The 20,285-nt window shown below is 42.8% G+C and overlaps 1 protein-coding gene across 3 annotated transcripts in view; it reads left to right on the forward strand.

The window, feature by feature from the left end:
* LOC119657659 (Kv channel-interacting protein 4) overlaps nt 1-12,746 on the forward strand; it is a 443,826-nt gene extending 431,080 nt beyond the window's left edge. For all 3 annotated transcript variants that reach the window (XM_038064686.1, XM_038064683.1, XM_038064684.1), the window contains one exon: nt 9,489-12,746. In XM_038064686.1, coding sequence (XP_037920614.1) covers nt 9,489-9,599 — 111 coding nt within the window. In that variant the 3' untranslated portion in view covers nt 9,600-12,746. The remainder of the gene's footprint in view (nt 1-9,488) is intronic.
* The last annotated feature ends 7,539 nt before the right edge of the window (nt 12,747-20,285 follow it).

The raw sequence follows: 20,285 nt of genomic DNA on the forward strand, positions 1-20,285 counted from the left end.
ATATCGCACTCTTGTAATAAAGTAACAGAATGTGCTCATGTGCAACCTATTTCGGATCGTTGCTTAATTATAAATCCATACCATTACGATCGTAGTTGCTATCGCCGCGCACGCTAGTTCATCAGCAGGTTCTCCTCTTTTTTTTCAGCCTTTGTCCCGTTCACAAGCGGGGTTGGCTCGTCGTGATCGGGTTCGCCATTTGGCCTATCGAATACCTGATCTGGGTGCAATCTCGAGGCTTTTAAATACCCATCCAGCGTATAAAGCTACCATTGTTTCGGCCTGCCTTTTGGTGGTTTATCATCGACTTCGATGTTCAGACTAATCTTGTCAAGTGAATTCTTGTTAACACGAATTGCGTGACCATACCATCGAAGACGCCTCTCTCGCAATTTTTCCATAATGGGTGCAACCCCATAACGATCGCGGATATTCTCATTTCGGATTTCATCAAAATGTGTCGCGCCACTAGTCCAACCCAATATCTTCGTCTCAATTACCACAAGACGCCGTTCATTGTCCTTTATAGTTGACCAATACTCAGAACCATAGAAGGCCACAGGATGGACGATATTGCGGTAAATTTTAGATTTGAGACATTCGTTGATACGTCGATCACAAAGGAGACCAGTTGTGGAACGCCACTTCATCCAGGTTGCGTTAATGCGTGAAGCAATTTCATAATACGGCTCTCCACTGGCTGATAGCGTTGACCCCAGGTATTTAAATCGCTCAGTTCTTGGCAGATCACTGCCGCTGACAGTGATTGTGCCTGTTTCATGGGGATCGGTCGTCAAAAATTCAGTTTTGTTTAAATTCAATCTGAGACCATGTTGCATGAGGCGATCATTCCATTTTTGAACAAGTTGCTCGAGATCATTTTTGCTATCAGATGCTAGGAAAACATCATCTGCATAAAGCAGTGTGTAGGGCGCTGGACGTTGGATATCCCGTGTGACGGTGTCCATAATAAGGACAAAGAGGAGTGGTGAGAGGGCACTTCCTTGATGAACTCCAACAGAGACACGAAACGGTTTTGATACACATGCCATACTTCGAACTTTACTTTTCGGATCGTGGTAGAGCAATTGAACCCAGCGCACGAGTTCTTCTGGCACGAAGTGTTGTCGTAAAGCATACCAGATGAGTTCGTGTGGTACACGGTCAAACGCTTTCTCTAGATCCAGAAAGGCAATGTAAAGAGGGCGATGCTTCTCACGGTGTTTCTCCATGAGTAACCGCGCAGCGGGTATTGCGTCAGTAGTTCCACAGTTCTTGACAAATCCGGCTTGATTCACGGTTATTTCAGCGATTTCGCGAATACGGTTGTCAAGAATGCGTTCAAAAATCTTCATGGTATGGGAAAGTAACCGGATCGGACGGTAATTTGAACATTCTGCTGGGCTACCTTTCTTTTTCCATATTGGAACAGTGGTACTTTCTTGCCAGTCAGGTGGTGTTCTTCCTTCCTGAATAACCCGGTTAAAGAATTCACTGAGCCACAGTGTTGGGTCCCAGCTCTTCGCTTTCCAGAGCTCAGATGCGATGTCGTCAGGTCCTGTTGCTTTCCCGATTTCATTTGTTTTATTGCCTCCTCGACTTCAGTTGTGCTGACTAGTGGAACTGCCCCAAATGTCGGCAATGATTGTGGAAGTGGAGGATGAGCAAATTCTTCAGTTGACATCTGCTCGAAGTATTCTCGCCATCTATCCGTTGCGGTTCGACGGTTGGTAAGGAAAGTACCGTTCTTGTCATTAACACAACAGAAGTGTTCGATATCCTGTGTGTGTTCATCACGGCTTTTAGCAAGTCGATACAGATCTCTCTCGCCATCCCGAGTGTCCAGTTTATCGTAAAGATTTTTGAAATGGTTCGCTCGGGTGACAGCGACCGCTTTCTTTGCTTCCCGGTTGGCAATTAGCAGGCGTTTTATCGTCGAGAAATTTGTGGTAGAGGCGTTTCTTTTCACGGACCTTCATTTCAACATCATCATTCCAAAGCCAAGTATCTCGGTTGATGTACCGCTTACCCGGCTTGGTGACCCCGAGGGTTGCAGAGGGCGCTTTATGGATCGTGTCTTTCATTTGGTTCCATGATTCTTCCACATTCGTAATGGTTGGCAATCGTATAAGTGGGACCGTTTCTTCTTTCTTCGCACCGAATCGCCACCATGTAATGCGCGTTTTATCGGTGGCTTAATTCGCAGGACTGCAATCAACGGCCGATGTTGAGGTGCGATGGTCTCATAGGGAACGACTTTGCAATCAGTGACAGTGGTAAAATGTTGGCGTCTTATGAGAATATAGTCGATTTGCGTTTTATTGTTCCCACTATAAAATGTGGGAAGATGAGACAATCGTTTGATGAACCATGCATTCATGTACAAGGTCATGGGTTTCCGCAAAATCGATTATACGCTCGCCTCCTTCATTGCGCGCTCCGAACCCCTTTCCCCCATGGCACCTGTTACCGTCTGCCTTTTCACCCACATGACCATTAAGGTCGCCGGCAATGATTATGTAATCGTCAGCAGGCACGTGACAAGTCTTTTCATCGAGAAGTTGCCAGAAGGCATCTTTCCCGGTATCAGGTCGGCCTGCCTGTGGTGCATACGCGGTGAAGAAGTGAATAGTGCGATCAGCTGATATAATGGTGAACTTCATCAGCCGATCATCAAATCACCGTCCATGCGTCAAGAACCCTTGCCCATTTCTCGACAGGACCGGGGCCCATCCTGCCGCGTCGACTGAGGTGGACGCCCTAGCATTTCTCCGAGGCCTGTGACTTAATCCGATCATCATGTTTGTAACGACATTCTATGCATTTTCGTGGTCGACCTGTCGCGGGGCCTGTCACCAAGAGAGATCAGGTAGGATTTACCATAGTAGAATAGCTTCAACTACACTCTATTTATCTCTTTCCCTGATCTCAGCATTTTATTTTTGTTTTACTGAGGATAGTACAGAGTACGTTGCCTCAAACCCTCCCTCTTTACCTGGGCTTGGGACCAGCATACTATGTTAATGGCATGGTGGAGTTCATGAACACTAATATAAACTCATAAAAATATCTTCAAGAGAAGGCTCCTCAGGAATAGTACGACCTAACAACAAAAAGACGACCAATGGTGAATCAATCACAAACATGAGTTGTACCAATTATTTGACCACTCTGAAGTCTCTTAATTAATCAAACTTTGGAAGTTGAAATGGGGTAGTCACATTCGACGTATGGACGACTCTCGGATACTTAAACGGGTATTCGAAGGGAGAATAGAAGCACGAAGACTGGTAAGAAAACCCTGAAATACCTGGGCCCGGAATGGGCTGTAAAGCCTTGACGACGACGATGACATACAATAATAATGCAAAAGGTTTTCAAGTAAAGTGAATCGTATTCTACTGCAAGATCAACGCTATAAAGTACGATAGACTCATTGCAGGGTATATTGTAGAGGAACCTAAATATCGCTAATCAAGCAGGGCAAATGAAATATCTACATTATTTCAGTGCTGCACTATGTATGTGTGGCAAATATGTAAATTATCTCAAACAGTTGGTGATAGGCTACTCATGACAGCTGCGAAAGCGAAATATATTCATTCAAACTCCTGCTTGCAGTATTACCTTCTGTAATAACCATCGGAGGGGCTGTTGTATTATTATTTGATTAAAAACACACATATTAATTAAACACAAAAAATTAATTAGAACATTTCTATTCTTAATTTATTTATTCACAAATTTTGAGAACACTTAAGTTCTTACACCTCAATTAACAACTGAATTCTCATTAATAATTTTTTTTACAAAAAAAAACTTTTTCAATAATATCAATTGAACAGGCCTACTTCACACGATTACTCGGTGTAAAGTACAGCGCACAGCACTCCGTCCCCACTTGGAACCTAGGGGTTTCGGCGAGAAAACCCGCGGCTGCAGCCGACCGCCAGATTTCTAAATGTCTAGTGTTGTCTGCTTCCTGCAAAAAGGGCTTTAACCTGTCCAAGAAGATCCTCATCGGCTTTCCAGCGACGTGCAAACTGCTCCCCGCGCTCGAGGGCCTTATAGGGGCCCTCGTATCGCGGCTCTAGCGGTTTACGGGATGCATCACCCTTCACCAGAACATGGGTATAAACCTTGAATTCCCGCGGGTGTGAACGACTTCTCATAGTCGATGCAGTAATCCAGTTTCTCCAAGGCCGTCTCTCCTGTCGAAGACCAGATCGCCATGCTGTAGAAGGTTCACCCCGTACACCAACTCAGCAGGGCTGACAGCAAACTTTTCGCGGCTGGAAACCAGAACCGATCCAAGGAGAGAGTAGATTCAAATTGCATTTTCTGGTCTGTAGTGATGACGCCGGAAACACCAAAGCGCGGAAACCACTCTTGATAGAGGGGGCTTCAACACATGGCTGTGCTATTATGTCCTTCAGATGTATTGCCTCAGGCCACCGCGTAAACCGATCAATGGTCGGAAGGCAATACTTGTATCCGTGTGAGCCTCGCAAAGGGCCTATAATGTCGAGATGTATAGTGTGAAAGCGCCTTGTCAACCTAGGGAATATATATACTTCCTTCTTAGCATGCCTAGTGACTTTACACTTTTGGCACTTTTCCTTATTCATGGACGGCCATAAATACTTGCTGGAGACTAGCCCATTCGTTGCCCGAATGCCAGGGTGCGCAAGATTGTGCACCGAGTGAAATACTTCCTTACGAAATGGCATTTACGTCAGCATCACGAATGATTTTGAACAGAATGCATGATACGGCATCCCCTTCTCTTAGACGGTTGTTGGTGTTGAATGATTTCAAGGGTGATCCTGTTGCTTTTATCTGACCTCGCACATTGGTCAGGGTCATCCACGTCACTCTGCCTCTATGTTTAATAACCCCCTTTCTAGGTAATAATGCCCGTTGTCATTCGTCGCTGTTCCACACCTTGAGCCTTCATATTTAATCAGTTCGGCTGCACTTCCATTGATTCCTGGCGATGTATGATTTTTAGGGCGATGCATTACACGTACTGTTTCTTCCATGCTTGTGTTATGATGCGGAAAGTCTCCGCCAAAACTCCAGATACTTTTAATACATAGCAATGAAGATGTATTATTCCGGAGCAAGCCAGCGTAGAGGGCGATTGGATCTCCCAAAGTGTTTTGCTTCGAGTACTCGCACGCCTACCTAAACCACGCCCACCAGTTTTCACTATGTATTTCGAGTAATCGTTGGTTTTTATGTACACATTTTTATGCGTTTCATGCATATCAATTAATTGCATTTTTCATTGCTATGGGAGATTGATGTCTGGACTTTTCATACTCAATTGCAAGGACTTTTGTCAATTCTAGAAAACGCCAAATTAAAAAAGAGTCGTGTCGAAGATAGGGAAAGTGCTTGTCTTAGTTTCAAGGCCATTTTGATTCTGCTGGCCTGCTGTTCGGGAAGGCGTAGTAGCTGAAGTTAGTCCAGAGCTGAGGCTAGTTGTTACGCTTTTATCCGATGAACCTCTTGAGCTCATCAGCCCGGGGGTTCTGGGACATTATGTAGATTTTGGCCAAATATGGCAGGTTGGAGCAAACAGGATGCACAAAAGGCTCCCGAGGCTGTAAAGAACAGCTTATAATCGATACGGTAGCTGTAAAGCAGGCTGTCCACGAAATACGGAATATCTCGACAGCCTACATCGATTATAAATCAGCTTTTGACTCCATATCGCATTCGTGGTTATTACTACGCTTGTACAAAATCAACCAGAATGTCATTCTTCTCCTGAGAACAGTGATGAAGAATCGGAGCAGCTATCAGTATCCTCACAAACATCAGGAGGGATACCAATCAGGCGTGGCATTTTCCAAGGCGACTCTCTAAGCCCACTGTGGTTTTGTTTGGCTTTGAATCCGCTATCCCATCTTTTGCATGAAAGCAAATACGGGTTCCAAGTCAAGCATGGCATATTGTCGAAATGTACATTAAGCCATTTAATGTATAATACATTGACGACATCAAATTGTACGCCAAAGACGAGAACCAACTTCGCTCCTTGCTGGACATCACCATCCAGTTCAGCAGGGATATGGGCATGCAGCTGGGTTTGGAAAAATGTCCCATAAAAACAATTGCTCGGGGAAAACACACCGACAACGAAGGATACAGCCAAAATAACATCCGAATTGAGGGTATGGATTCGGACGACGTCTACAAATACCTCGGCATATTGCAAGCAACAACACCTGCTGTGGCAATAATTAAATCTAAGTTGCTGGGGGAAGTTGAACGGCGTCTGGATCTTGTCCTTAAAACTGAGCTGTATGGGAAAACTAAAATCATGGCAATCAACACTTTCGCCATTCCCGTCCTTCTATACACTTTCGGTGTGATACAGTGGAGTAATACTGATTTAGAATCTGTCAATAGACGGGTAAGGGTACTTCTTGCAAACAACAACATGCACAATAGAGCTGCCGAAAAATTGAGGATCACTATCCTACGTCATCAGGGAGGAAGGGAGGTACTTGATTTAAAAACGTCGCACTACAATCAAGTGCATTTTCTTCGTGAGTTTTTCTTTGAGAAACAATCATCATCATCAACGGCGCAACAACCGGTATCCGGTCTACGCCTGTCTTAATAAGGAACTCCAGACATCCCGGTTTTGCGCCGAGGTCCACCAATTTGATATCCCTAAAAGCTGTCTGGCGTCCTGGCCTACGCCATCGCTCCATCTTAGGCAGGGTCTGCCTCGTCTTCTTTTTCTACCATAGATATTGCCCTTATAGACTTTCCGGGTGGGATCATCCTCATCCATACGGTTTAAGTGACCCGCCCACCGTAACCTATTGAGCTGGATTTTATCCACAACCGGACGGTCATGGTATCCCTCATAGATTTCGTCATTGTGTAGGCTACGGAATCGTCCATCCTCATGTAGGGGGCCACAAATTCTTCGGAGGATTCTTCTCTCGAACGCGGCCAAGAGTTCGCAATTTTTCTTGCTAAGAACCCAAGTTTCCGAGGAATACATGAGGACTGGCAAGATCATAGTCTTGTACAGTAAGAGCTTTGACCCTATGGTGAGACGTTTTGAACGAAACAGTTTTTGTTAGCTGAAATAGGCTCTGTTGGCTGACAACAACCGTACGCGGATTTCATCATTGTAGCTGTTATCGGTTGTGATTTTCGACCCTAGATAGGAGAAATTATCAACGGCCTCAAAGTTGTATTCTCCTATCCTTATTCTTCTTCTTGTTTGACCAGTGCGGTTTGATGTTGTTGGTTGAGTCGTCTTTGGTGCTGACGTTGCCACCATATATTTTGTCTTGCCTTCATTGATGTTCAGCCCAAGATCTCGCGCCGCCTGCTCGATCAGGATGAAGGCAGTTTGTACGTCTCGGGTGGTTCTTCCCATGATGTCGATATCGTCAGCATAGGCCAGTAGTTGGGTGGACTTGAAGAGGATCGTACCTCTTGCATTTACCTCCGCATCATGGATCACTTTCTCTCACGCATGAGAGGGCATCCTCTTGTCGTAGACCGTTGTTGATGTCGAATGGTCTTGAGAGTGATCCTGCTGCTTTTATCTGGCCTCGCACATTGGTCAGGGTCAGCCTAGTCAGTCTTATTAATTTCGTCGGGATACCGAATTCTCTCATGGCCATGTACAGTTTTACCCTGGCTATGCTATCATAGGCGGCTTTAAAGTCGATAAACTGTTTTTCCATCGCTTGCCGCAGAGAGAAAATCTGATCTGTTGCTTATTTGCATGGAGTGAAGCCTCTTTGGTATGGATCAATGATGTTCTGGGCGTATGGGGGCTATCCGGCCTAGCAAGATAGTGGAGAATATCTTATATCTGGTACTCAGCAACGTGATACCTCTATAATTGCTGCACTGTGTCATATCTCCCTTTTTATGTATGAGACCGATAATGCCTCGTTGCCAATCGTCAGGCATTGATTCGCTGTCCCACATCTTGAGCACAAGTTGATGAACCACTTGGTGTAACTGGTCGCCTCCATATTTAAGCAATTCGGCTGTAAATCCATTGGCTCCTGGCGACTTATGATTTTTAGCCGATGAATTGCACGGACTGTTTCTCCTAAACTTGGTGGTGGCAGTATTTGTCCGTCGTCTTCAGTTGGCGGGACCTCCAACTCGCCGATGTTCTGGTTGTTCAGTAGCTCATCAAAGTACTCAACCCATCGCTCTAATATGCCCATTCTATCGGAAATCAGATTTCCCTCTTTGTCTCGGCAGGATGAGCATCGAGGTGTATAAGGCTTCATCCTGTTGACTTGTTGGTAAAACTTCCGCGCCTGGTGCGGTTACTCCCTGTACTTCTCGAGTTCATAGACCTGTTGATCTTTCCAGGCTTCCTTTTTTGTCTGTTAAGTTGCTTCTTCACTTTACGTAATATGTGCCTGCGCGTGGCTGCATTCCTTGAGAGTGCAGCATTGCCCGGTATACAGTATTCTTCCGTTCCATTGCTCGCTTACATTCATCGTTGAATCAGACTTCCCACTGGAACCAAAAATGTTTGGGATCGTACTAATGATAAAGTTCTTTACATGGTTGTGAAGATCATTTATTGATGCTTCATCTCCTTGACTCCGGTTATTGCGCCATCCATTTCCCCTTCCAATTCTTATGGAGAGCTGCGCTGTACACGGCTTCAGTATCCGCTTTCACCTACTTGTAGAAAAGGGATTCTAGGCGTGTAGTAGTTTGAACTCTGAGCACTATGCCAATGAGATAATGAACCGAGCCTATATTGGCTCCCCTATATACTTTGGCATTCATCACGGCTGAAAGATGACGTCCAATTAACACAAGGTGAATTCGGTTGAATCTGGCCCCTTTTGGAGAGAAAATTGTGAACACGCTCTCACGTTATTATTAAGCTATTGGAGCCAACGTATCGCAGAAATATGTCTCCGTCCGTAGTCAGCTACTAAAGCTTGAAGAATTTTTACATTATACCTGGGGCAGGTCGTAATCGTAAGGGTAACCCACAAATACTAGCTAATTCAATTTATTTAGTCCATTAAAGCAGTCTGAATTTTCTTGATATTCAATATTTATTATTCAATATTTTATTTAGATAGGAAACTACCTTTGGATATATTTCCTCCTATTTCTGCCAACTTTTTTAAGCATTTAATATGTGAAAGTAGTTGAAAACTTGAAAAACGAGAACACTGGAGTCTTCCTTAATGAAAATTGACAAAAAAGACGGATAATTTGCATGAGTATGTCTCAAAAAGTACAAAAATATATTCAGATGCATTTGAGAATGTCTCCCTCTTCGGTTCTCGGGGAAAATTAATGATTCTTTCCCATTTCAGTATTATGTAATAAAGCAGCAAAATATATGACGATAGGATATGAACAAAAATTTGCAGACATGCTTGAAAGGAAATCAATAACACTTTCATTTATTCGGCAATAGAAAGGTACTGAAGGGAAATGTGTTTTTTATTTTCCAGAAAATGGACATCAACCGTGATGGTGTCGTTACACTTGATGAATTTTTAATGTGCTGTCGAAATGACGAGGCTATATCGCGATCCATAGCTGTTTTCGATACAGCGTTCTGACCATATCCTTCCAATGCAGGCGAACAACTCCCTCTACATGAGCCACACAATCAAGTCAACAGCAATCGCAGCCATAATCAGCAACACCCGCAACAATCGATGAATCAGCAATCAAATCAAAAGTCCTCCCAAAGAAATCCATCCGCGAGTACGAAGCATCATCCTCCCCGGGAAGTTCCTGACAGAGACGCAGGAAGGCAAGGTGATGGAGGAGAAGACGGGTCGCCTGCAATATGTCGACATTGTGCACGTCCTAGAGATCAACTTATGGCCCATCGTTATAGACATAATGTGAACTTAATGAATAATAGACCTACAACTAGCAAGGGTAACAATTGCAGTAACAGTAGTACTAGTAGAACTCGATATGGTGAACAGGTAGCGCCATCTACGTCAGCCCCTTCAAATCCTAATAAACGATCGAGAATGCGTCGTCATGATTTGAATTTTAGTGATAAGTCCGCTAGCAGTGGAAGTAGAAATCAAAATAGTCATATAGCAGCTAGTGCCGCCACCGGCCTCAATACTAACTACAGTAAGGGATGCGGGCGTGCACCAATAAGTTCTAGTCAACCTTTGTCCAGTGATCAATTACAAGTTCCCGATTCGCCGTCTCTAGTGAGGGTACGAACCTGGTACACAGTAGCCAAACAGGGTGTTTCGTGTTAGCATATGTACTACTCATTTCGGATAAACGACCACGATAAACGGAGAAAGGAGAAGGTAGTGGCTTAGAGTGAAATTGAAATAAAAGACCTTCGGTCACTGAAACAAATCTAAATAAATCCTCGTTAGAATTAAACGTAATAAAGAGAACATTCTGATTTCGAACGGAGTTGAATGGGATATCTTCTTTCTTTACTTCGCCTGATTTTCTGTTGGAGCTGCACAGTAGGATGTAAACTGCCAACGTTCATTCCTACAACTAAATATGGCTTGTTATCTGTCAGGTAATCCCGTGCATAGTGCTTTCTCTGAGATACAAACAAGGGATTCTCTTTTCTTTCTCTCCAATTCTAATTTTAATCTGAAATTCAACAGATGATATGACATAATTCAAAGTTTGAATGACTAACTTAGCCATTGCATCACAACATAGCTACTACTGTGTAAATAAATGATTCATTTACAGATTTTTCAAGACTTTTTGGTAATAAGCAAATATGTACATATATTGAAACTAGACCAAATTTTCCTTGATATGATTCTAGGAAAGGGTTCTTGGAAAAACATTTAAATTCTTAACAGTTGTTAGTTGTCTTGATAATGAGAATCGAAATTATTTTTGAACTTAACTATATTCCTTGCAAAATATAACATTCAGTCCGAGCTAGCAGACGCTAACATACCTTTCCTGTCACCAATGAATTTAATCCGCAAGCTTTACTGGAATCAACGAGCTCAACCTCCATATTGACAAAGGAAGCTTTTCCAATTGAACTCCCTAATAACTCTGTCCGCTACATGATACCAACCCCCAAGCGGAGAATCTAGATACAAGTAACGAATATAAATACAGACGTTCAAAGATGGAAGCTTTCCCGCATACGCTTTGAAGTTAGGCCCTTTCAACTCCGTTAACTACGCGCACATACCGAGCTTATCTAGTTAGAGTTTCACTTGAAGCCACTGCTGGTTCCCGAACTAAGGTAATTTACTCAACTCAAGATATGTGTATATGATTAGACTATCATTTCTATCACAGAATAGCGGTTATGTATCGTTTAAGAGGAGAGATATTAAGCAACATTTTGTATCAAAGTGTATTAAATTTGTCTATAATTTTAAGGACGAAAGCAAATTTTGTTTATTTTTATTGAACTTGTTATCGGATAGTGTAGTATCTGAACTCTAGTAAGCGGGGGAAGTTGATAAAACATTTTAGTAAACACAACGTATTGTAATCGATCTCGAAGTTTCCCAACAACAGGGATCTTTGGTAGATAACGTTTTTCATTGTAGGAAAATTCATTTTTAGTTGTTTATATCATCTTGGTAGCTGTAACAGAAAAATACAAAATATGAAATAAATACAAACTTGTTGAACTCGATATTAATTTTTTGTTGAATTTAAAAATAAAGAACGAGGCACAGAGCTACAATTAACTGCTAATCGGAATCGAGAATTTCTTTGTATGTAGAATAACTCTGAGTGCTTTTCAAATATGTTTGTATGAACTGCAGATGTCAAGCTGAAGCGCCATTTAGGGAAGAGTCGTTTTCTTCTAGCATTGTTTGTTCCAGTAACAAAAGTGGTTGACTCAGAATTGGATTGTCAAATTCCATTTGGTTTTGTAAGATTTCGGCCTAGCTCTAAGCACTGACCGCCCCAGGAAAATTCATATGAAATTTAAAATTTGATATAATTTCATGTGGAATTAAATTGGTAATATTTGTACTGTTTGACGTTGCATCTTGAAACGTCACTGCGCTATAATTTTCAAATAGAATTAAACAACAAAATGAATGACATTCACAATTAAATCAATGACAGAAAACCATTAGTGTAAGTTCATATGCAAGAAGACTATACACAGGAGGTGAAACTGCCTAGGCAAGCCTTGAAGTTTTCCGGGACAAAAAATATAGCGTCCGGTGCGCATGGCTTTTCCGTCAGGATCGTATATGCGTTCTGCGCTTCATCATTGGCATTGGTTCCCATTTGTATGACGGTGTTAGTGCATCTGACTGCATTTGATATAGAAATTTTCCGGCTGGGTTCCAAAACCAATTGTAGAAGGCGGCGATTTCAATAATATTGCAATGACACTTTATCAATTTCCTATTGTATTTATGTATGTATGTTTTGGTTGTTAATTATTATTATTATTCTGTTAAGGGAAAGACGCCCCATTTACTGGTTACAGTGTACTTATTAATCATAATGTCTCAAGCAAGCCTATAACCGCCAGGAACTTTAGTATATTCCCTACTTCCAGATATTTCAACTTTGCATTTGGTATTAAGTATTCTCCCAGATGCATCCACCTAATTTGCACAAGCACCGGACACTCTCCCAGAACGTATATAGAGGTTTCATCATCCTCCGCACAAAACCTGCAGGCAGTGTCCGTAGATATCCCTAGCTTCCCTAGGTGATAGTTCAGCCGACAATGACCAGTGAGAATCCCCACTATGATTCGGAGGTTCTTTTTGGTGAGGTTTAAGCAATCCTTTGTGCGCATGGGTTCGTATCCCCCAATAAGCACCCTGGACTGCTCCATCCCTGGTAGGTATCATTGTGTGTAAGTGTCATAGCCATGAAACCGCTTCCGATTCCACAGAAGGGTTCTGGCCGGTGTAAAGTCGTCCTTGCTCCCTTCTTGGCTAGTTAGTCCGCTGCCTACTTGCCTCCCAACCCAACATGGCCTGAAACCCAGAGTATCGACACCCTGTTGGACGAGCCGACTGTATTTGATCTCTCAAGGCATTCCCATAACAGCTTAGAATTCACCTGGTTGAACCTAAGTGCCTTGATCGCCGCTTCGCTATCAGTCAGAATAGCCATGTTCTGCCCCTGTAGTTTCTTTGGAAGTTAAAGAAGACACATCTGTCTAGGTATATTTTCGTCTGGAATATGCTTACCAATTGGTTTCACGTGCATTTTCCTTGAACTAATGACCCCGGCACTTGCCCACTCTGCTGTGAGGGATCCGTCAGTGTACCAAGTAATCAGTTGCTGGTTTAAGCCGTATGTTGCAGCCACGCTCTCCCAGTTTGCCTCTCTGTCCTCCCTGTCCCCGCCTCACTGATACTCCATGCTCCGGCCATCCTGATTGTTTATAGCTGGTTGTTTCGTTACATGGAATCGCACACACAGAAGTGCTATAGAAACCCAATTCACAATATATTGACATTTGCGTAGAACGCACTGCAATCTTGACTCGGCTTTAAACCGGACAATTCATTTTTTGTCCTGTTTTTTTTTGACAAGTTTCACCTCCTATGTATAGTTTTCTTGGTTATATGGTAATATGAAATTGAAAATATTCAAACTATGTATTATAATAACAAATTTGCGTCGGGAGTGTCAAACTGCAGGGAATTAATTGCAGTGGTTTCAGATGAGTGCGTCGGAAGCTTATCAAAATTAGAAAGAAACTTTGTTTCCACCAATATACTACGTCCTAGCTTTAGTGGATGAAACCATACAATTATAATTAATTATTCTCCTTCACTGTATGTAGGATGTCCATTCAATCATCTGGTGACTTTTGCCCTTGTCAATCTGTATGCTTTTCGGTAGGTTCAAGTATCTCATGCGTCATTCTCTCTCTATGTAGAACTATTTGTAAATGCTGCAAACTATGTATATATCAAATTTGCGTAAATATCACTGGCATGTATCATGTACCAAACATCCTGAACGCTATTGGGATTCAATACAGAGGATAATATCAATTACTTTGTCATCAGCATCGTTTCCCATTTTGGTAACTAGTGTAGTATCTGCAGGTTTTCTGGACCCATTAGAGCCTGTAAGCTTATAGCATGTCCTCCTTAAATTTATAGGTTCAGGAAACCCACTTTTCGGGATCTATTATTCTGCAGAAAGTACCCCCTTTACGGTCTTCACCGAGGTTTGCTAGTTCCAAGTATAAATGTTGATCTTTCAAAGGATGATTCTATGATTTCTTTGCACCCTCATACCAATGTGTATCTTATTGGAGGTGATACAATGGTACTTAAGTCCGGCTGGGTCTTAGAGAGAATACAATTGGAATAGGACAGGAAGGGGAGGGATTTCCAAATGCTGTTTTGGATTTACTGTACATATTCCGGTATGTTTCAGATTTAATGCATGTGTTCCTGGCCCTCTTTTAGTATTTTAGGTATATCCTTGTATCAAAAAATCTGATTTCTTATACAGCTGTCTCTTCGGAATCCTCAATTCCTGATATTGGGTCTCCCAGAACTTTAACCACATGACGTCTCTGTCCAATTCCAGAATTGAAATTAAAACCACATGAATAATTTTGTTGTGCTCATGTGCCGCAGCTGCTACATGCAAGTTAATTGGAGTCTTAACCCTCCCATTATTTTAGCAATTGCAACGGCGGGTCCAAGTTCGTGTGGGTACACTATTCATGGTATCATTATTGCATAGAGAGGCGAGATATCGAGACCCGTATAAGAGAAATTTTTCAGCTTTACTCTGACAGAGTTATAGAATCCCTCCTCCTGTGAAGAATATTTTCATATTTTTGTTTCGTTTCCAATCCAAGACAGAGCTTATAGAAAGATTTCCAGAACTATTTTTCCGTTAAGATGCGCCACAATCCCTGCAGAGCCGCAATTTTCGCTTTCATTGAAGGTCTTTGCTTGGTGACATACCTGCGGCATGCTATCCTCCTGTCGGTTCCACTGCTAGTTGCTGACATGTGTCCATAGTCCAGACACTTGTAGCACTTGGTGGGGGTTATCCCCATTCATACCCTGCATACAAATTTGATTTTCCAGCTGCACATTGCTTGGGGACTCCCACCACAGCTAGTTTATGGCCTAGAGAATTCACAAAGGTGGTACCTATCCGGGCACTGGTTACCTATGAACATTCACCCTTTAAGGCCTCCTACACTTCGACCTTTTCTGTAAGGCAGCCAACAATTTAGATTTCTGAAGAGCACATAAGCTCTAGACTAGATATGATAGCCCTCTCCCCCAATAGTTCCTTTACCGCTTCGTAGAATGTACTCTTGATAGCGATTTTTGGGCCTAGTTCGACGAGGACTCTGCCAACCTTCGTTTTCTGTAGACAAGACACTTCTGCTTCATTGTCTTCGGGATTTATATTGTCGCGGATTTTCCTGAGGGCTTCCGCAAATATCTTGCCCTCCATCTGCTAAATGAGCAGAGCGGCGGTTCCTTCTTCGTTTCCTTGTCTTTTCTTCTTATTCCCTTTTTCCCTTTATAGCCTCCACGTCTTTAGACAGACGGGTCTCAGACGGCACAGTAAGTTCTTTTCTATTGTTTTTCTTGCCTTTTTTTTGGGCCCTGAAAATTACTTGGATAAAGCTTCCTTTAGGAACGTTTTCTTTCCGCTTTTCCGCAGTTTGCTGTGTAGTGGGCTATCTGCAATCCTTTTGGCGCTGACAATGTTCTCATCGGAAAGTGCGGCTGTTTCGATTTTCCGCGCGTCTTTCGCTGATGTGCACGTCCGCCTGTAGAAGAAAATACGGTCTAGTAGCTCCTCCAGTTCCATCACCCGATTTTTGTCAATTTTGCTAACGTTCACTACTGTCGGTATTTTCGATAAGCCTTTCCTCTTCTGCTCTAGCTAGGATGGTCGATTACATTTTCATTCGATTCATATCGAATCCATCTGCTCAGGACTGGCGATTTTAACTGAGCTCTTTTACGGAACAGGGACATTACTACCTATTGGAGTTGCCCTCTCCGCAACATCAGTCAGGCTTCCCAGTGTCACATGTGCCCAAACGCAGTCAGCTCTTCCCCGATATTTCGCGCATTTTTTTAGTTTTGTTATATTTGTTCTCCATATAAATATTACCAGCGCATCGTGTGGAAGGGCCGCAAGAGTCAGCAACGGGTATACCTTCGGGGACACAGCCTACCCTAGTTCCCTGACCCCTGACCAATGCTTAGCTAATCCATTTCATGGACGGGCGCCGCGGTCTACTAACACCGGTTCAATGCGCACTAACCGGCCAGGGTCCCGAAGGGGCTGGTTCTTGACACACGTCAAAACTACCACCTTGGCAGAGCTAGATTGCGACGCTTGCGGATAATCCCAGTGGGCCCCGACGTGTACCGGTCATTCGTGCTAGTAACCTAAAACGCAGGTATACTGTCAGCTAGAGAGTCAGAACCGCTTGCTCGGGCACCTCGGGGCCGTCATTCCCCTGTTTAAAGATAGCTGACGACCCCTGAAGGGTCTTTTTCATTTTCGTTTCGCCTTATGGAGCTTATTTACAGCCACCCAGGAAAATAGGAAAATGCCATCACTTTCCCTTTCCAGAGGATCTGTCATATATGTATGTACATACTATATACAAACGTGCGACTTTAACTAGTGGAGTGGTTGCTATTTTTGTCCATCTTTGGGGGTATCAGCATTCTCCAATGAGGCACATTTTTAATCATAGAATGGAATATTGAATGAATTGCTGTGAGTCATTTCACTGTTATCACTCATTTTGTTGTTTTAATATGACAACCTTCATAAGCAAACGCTGTGTGGGTGGTCGTCTGTCGGTAACTTTGGCGTAGACAACATTCTACTGCATTCCATAATGTCATGCCACGAATGTTAACTGCATAACACAGAGGAGCTAACAGTTATTTTCATATATAGCTAGCTGCAGGTTTACTTCTTTTCTACCTTGCCGATTTAGCTCCTTTATGCTGGTATTGACGAATGATATACGTACTTTATGAGATAATGTTCATTTATTATCTTTCTCTTTGCAATTCTTCTTTAACTACGTGTATGCTACTCCAACAGCCTTCTCCATTTTCTTGGGGTCGTCGCATGCGACACCCGTATTTTTTAAGTTTTTTTTTTTTAATTTTTAATGGCTAAATAACAAAAATGTTGAACTTTCAAATTTTTATTATATGCTTGCCACAACTTATTCGGGTAAATTTTCTTATATAAAAATATGGGTTATGGCTCCTGATCCGGGCTTCGTCAAGCTGAGCTGCGCTCACTTTACCTTCCAATTCTTGTAACTTTCCAACGACTTCGAATTTCTGAAAATTATTTTGCCAGTATATTCTATACATGCTCTAGACAGGATTCATGCAAAGCAGAAAAAATGATTTTTTGACGCCGTAACACGAAATGCCCCTTTACGCGTCTTACCAAGTGCATTCGAAGTTACCTTGATCCCAAGCTTTTATGGGTTTTGAAATTGGCTGTGATCATAGGGACCAAAGACCATTATTCGAAAGAAATTAACTTAACTTATCCAAAACTTCGGTGCAAATATACCAATGCCTCTCATTTGATTTGGATGTTTTTTCTACGCCGTTCAGGTCAGCATCCATGCTCATTTCGGGCTGTCAGTCATCCCAGAAGCACCCGTAGTGCACTCGGTCGGTAGTTGAACAGAAAGCACCATTCACGTGCCAGCAAGCCAAGCGGCATCATTAGTTCAATTAAGGACGTGGTAAGCCCAAACAAACATGTCATTTTTCATTCCATGACTGGCTCCCTGACAACCCAGCCGCATCCCAACCTGATCGATAGTCTCGCCGATACAACCGATATTATAATTTTGTCCACGAGTGCACCTCCTGATGAATTTGAAGGGACAGAAATAACCGTTGTCTGAATCATCGTTGAGAAGCTCCTCCTTTGGTGTTTTGTAAATTTCTGTACCTTCAGCCACGTTTAATTTGTTCATATCGCTTATGCAGGTCATCAACGTTACGTTTTCCCTGGAAACCTGGGTTTTTTTAGGACCATATGCTCCGCTACCTTCAATCTGAAAACCGACGCATCGTTTTTTCCGCCAATTCTTCTTCCTTTAAGTGCTCCAAAAAACATATTTCCACGTTCCTTCTGGTTTGTCCGATTTATATATTCCTGCAATCAGCACAGGAAATTTCGTATACCCCAGACTTGGCCATTAGATGTATAGGATCTTTGGTCGATCAAAGAAAGTTTCGAGTTGGTTGTTTGTGTTGCTGAAGACGACGTCCGAACCATGTCTCCCCAGCCTTCGATTAGACCAAAGGGAAATTTCGTTGAATTCCAAAGCTATTTTTCATCTGGGCTATTGATCCGGAGTCGGCATGGTGAGTGCTTGACGTTGGAGCGTCCTCTTCTTTTTGCTAATCAAGCTGCTGACGGTATGGTCAGAGAAACCATTCAGTCTGGTAACCTCAAAAATATGTTTCATCTCTTTTATCACTCCCTCTGATGCAATGGGAAGAGTTATCATCCAGTGAATCAAGTAGTCGCTACTAGAAATTTTAATCTCGCGAATAATAAGTGTTGGGCAACAACTTACTCCATTCCTCAGTGCGAGGTGCGAAAAAAAAACTTTATTAGCGACATTTGAATTCTGGCTTCCTTGTGACAATTTGCTTTCCTGTTTCTAGGGTGTACAGGTTCATTCAATTTTTTGCTATAGTGTGCTTTAGCTCCTAGCTCTTATTTTAACTTAAGACTCTCGGTAATTACCAAAGGCTTCATCTGGTTTACGGGCAAAACTTGCATTTAGCAGTACAAAATTTGTATTGACACGAAATTCGGTGGAGGTGTTGAAACATACGTTAAATAGTACAATGTTATGTAGGATTTGAGACGGGGGTGAACATTTTTCACTGAATACAGTCATATTGAATATCGATCGGTGTCGATTTGTACTTTACGATGCTTTCAAAAGTTTTTAGAATTAATTATAAGAAGGGTGGCAAATTGCAGTTACAAATTAAAGACTCATTTATAGAAAGTGTCTAATCGAAAAATCTGAAAATCTATGTGATACCCAGGTTCGGGGGGAGGGGGGCAGAGCTCTGACCACTCAGGCTTTTATTAGGCTTTCCGCCTACGGTCTTCGCAGGCTTTAGCAAATCTGAGAACATTCTGCAGAGGCAGAGAGTGTGCAGATTCTTCATTAAAGAAAACCTCACCAAAGTGTCTTCGTCTAAGATCTGAGGAGGCCGGGCTTTTGCACATAAAGTGCAGGGCCGCCTCCTCCTCCTCCTCACATTGGTTGCATACATCTAAAACCACCACCTCAATCTTTTCCATATGGTAGTTTAAGGTGTAGTGTCCCGTAAAGGGCCCTACTAGGGTTTTCATGTCCCACTTATTAAGTGACAACAAAAACACCGCCTTGGCGACCCCAGGTTCTTTCAGAAGGATTTTCGCCTGCCGGCAACAGTTCCAATTTCCCCACTCGGCTGCGTGAATCCATTTCATCCTTCTGAGTAGACTTGGATGCGGCTGCCAAAAGTTGGTTCTAGCTCCACCGTTGTGGATCCAGACCCTCGACGAGCCAATCTGTCAGCTTCCTCATTACCAGCGATGTTCGAGTATCCCGGCACCCAGTTCAGGAATGTCTCGTTCAGTCGGGCAAGTTTCAGCAGCACCTAATGGCAACTCCACACTAGCTGGCTTGATATGTCTTTGCTGTTTAGTGCTGATAATACTGCTCGACTATCGCAACAAATTCGAATGGTGCGACCCCCGTCGGTGAAGATTATTAAGTTTATAATCTGAAAAGACTCATGGCTATTTGCCAAACATTTTTTTCTTTTCATGATTGCGACAGAGTATTTCTTTTCAAAGACGAATTTGGAAAGCATATGATCGGCTGGCGTCAGAGCTACCGGCTGTTTGTCAAGGAATTTTCACATAGACACATGACCGCATCATAGGCTACCTTTCCAGGCTCCGATAGTATGGAGTCTATATGCGTCGCTGGCTGCTTTGCTTTTCACCTCCAAGTGATTTCGGATAGCTTCAAGTGCCGCAGTTGGCGTAGTACTCATCGCTCTAGTAATATTTAGGCAACCCAGCCTTTAAATCTGTGTTAGCAAAGTTAGCGGTCTGTCAGTGTAGTTGTACGATGCAATATTACAGCGGTCTACTTTAGATCGCGGTGGCCAACGATCTGTTCGTTCAAATTTACAGAATTGATGAGCGATCTGTTCAGTGCAATGAGTGGGGATACGGAAGTGTTAACAGACAAGAAGGTGGTTTTCGTTTTT

Source organism: Hermetia illucens, chromosome 5, assembly GCF_905115235.1.
Source record: "Hermetia illucens chromosome 5, iHerIll2.2.curated.20191125, whole genome shotgun sequence".
Classification (NCBI taxonomy): Eukaryota; Metazoa; Arthropoda; class Insecta; order Diptera; family Stratiomyidae; genus Hermetia; species Hermetia illucens.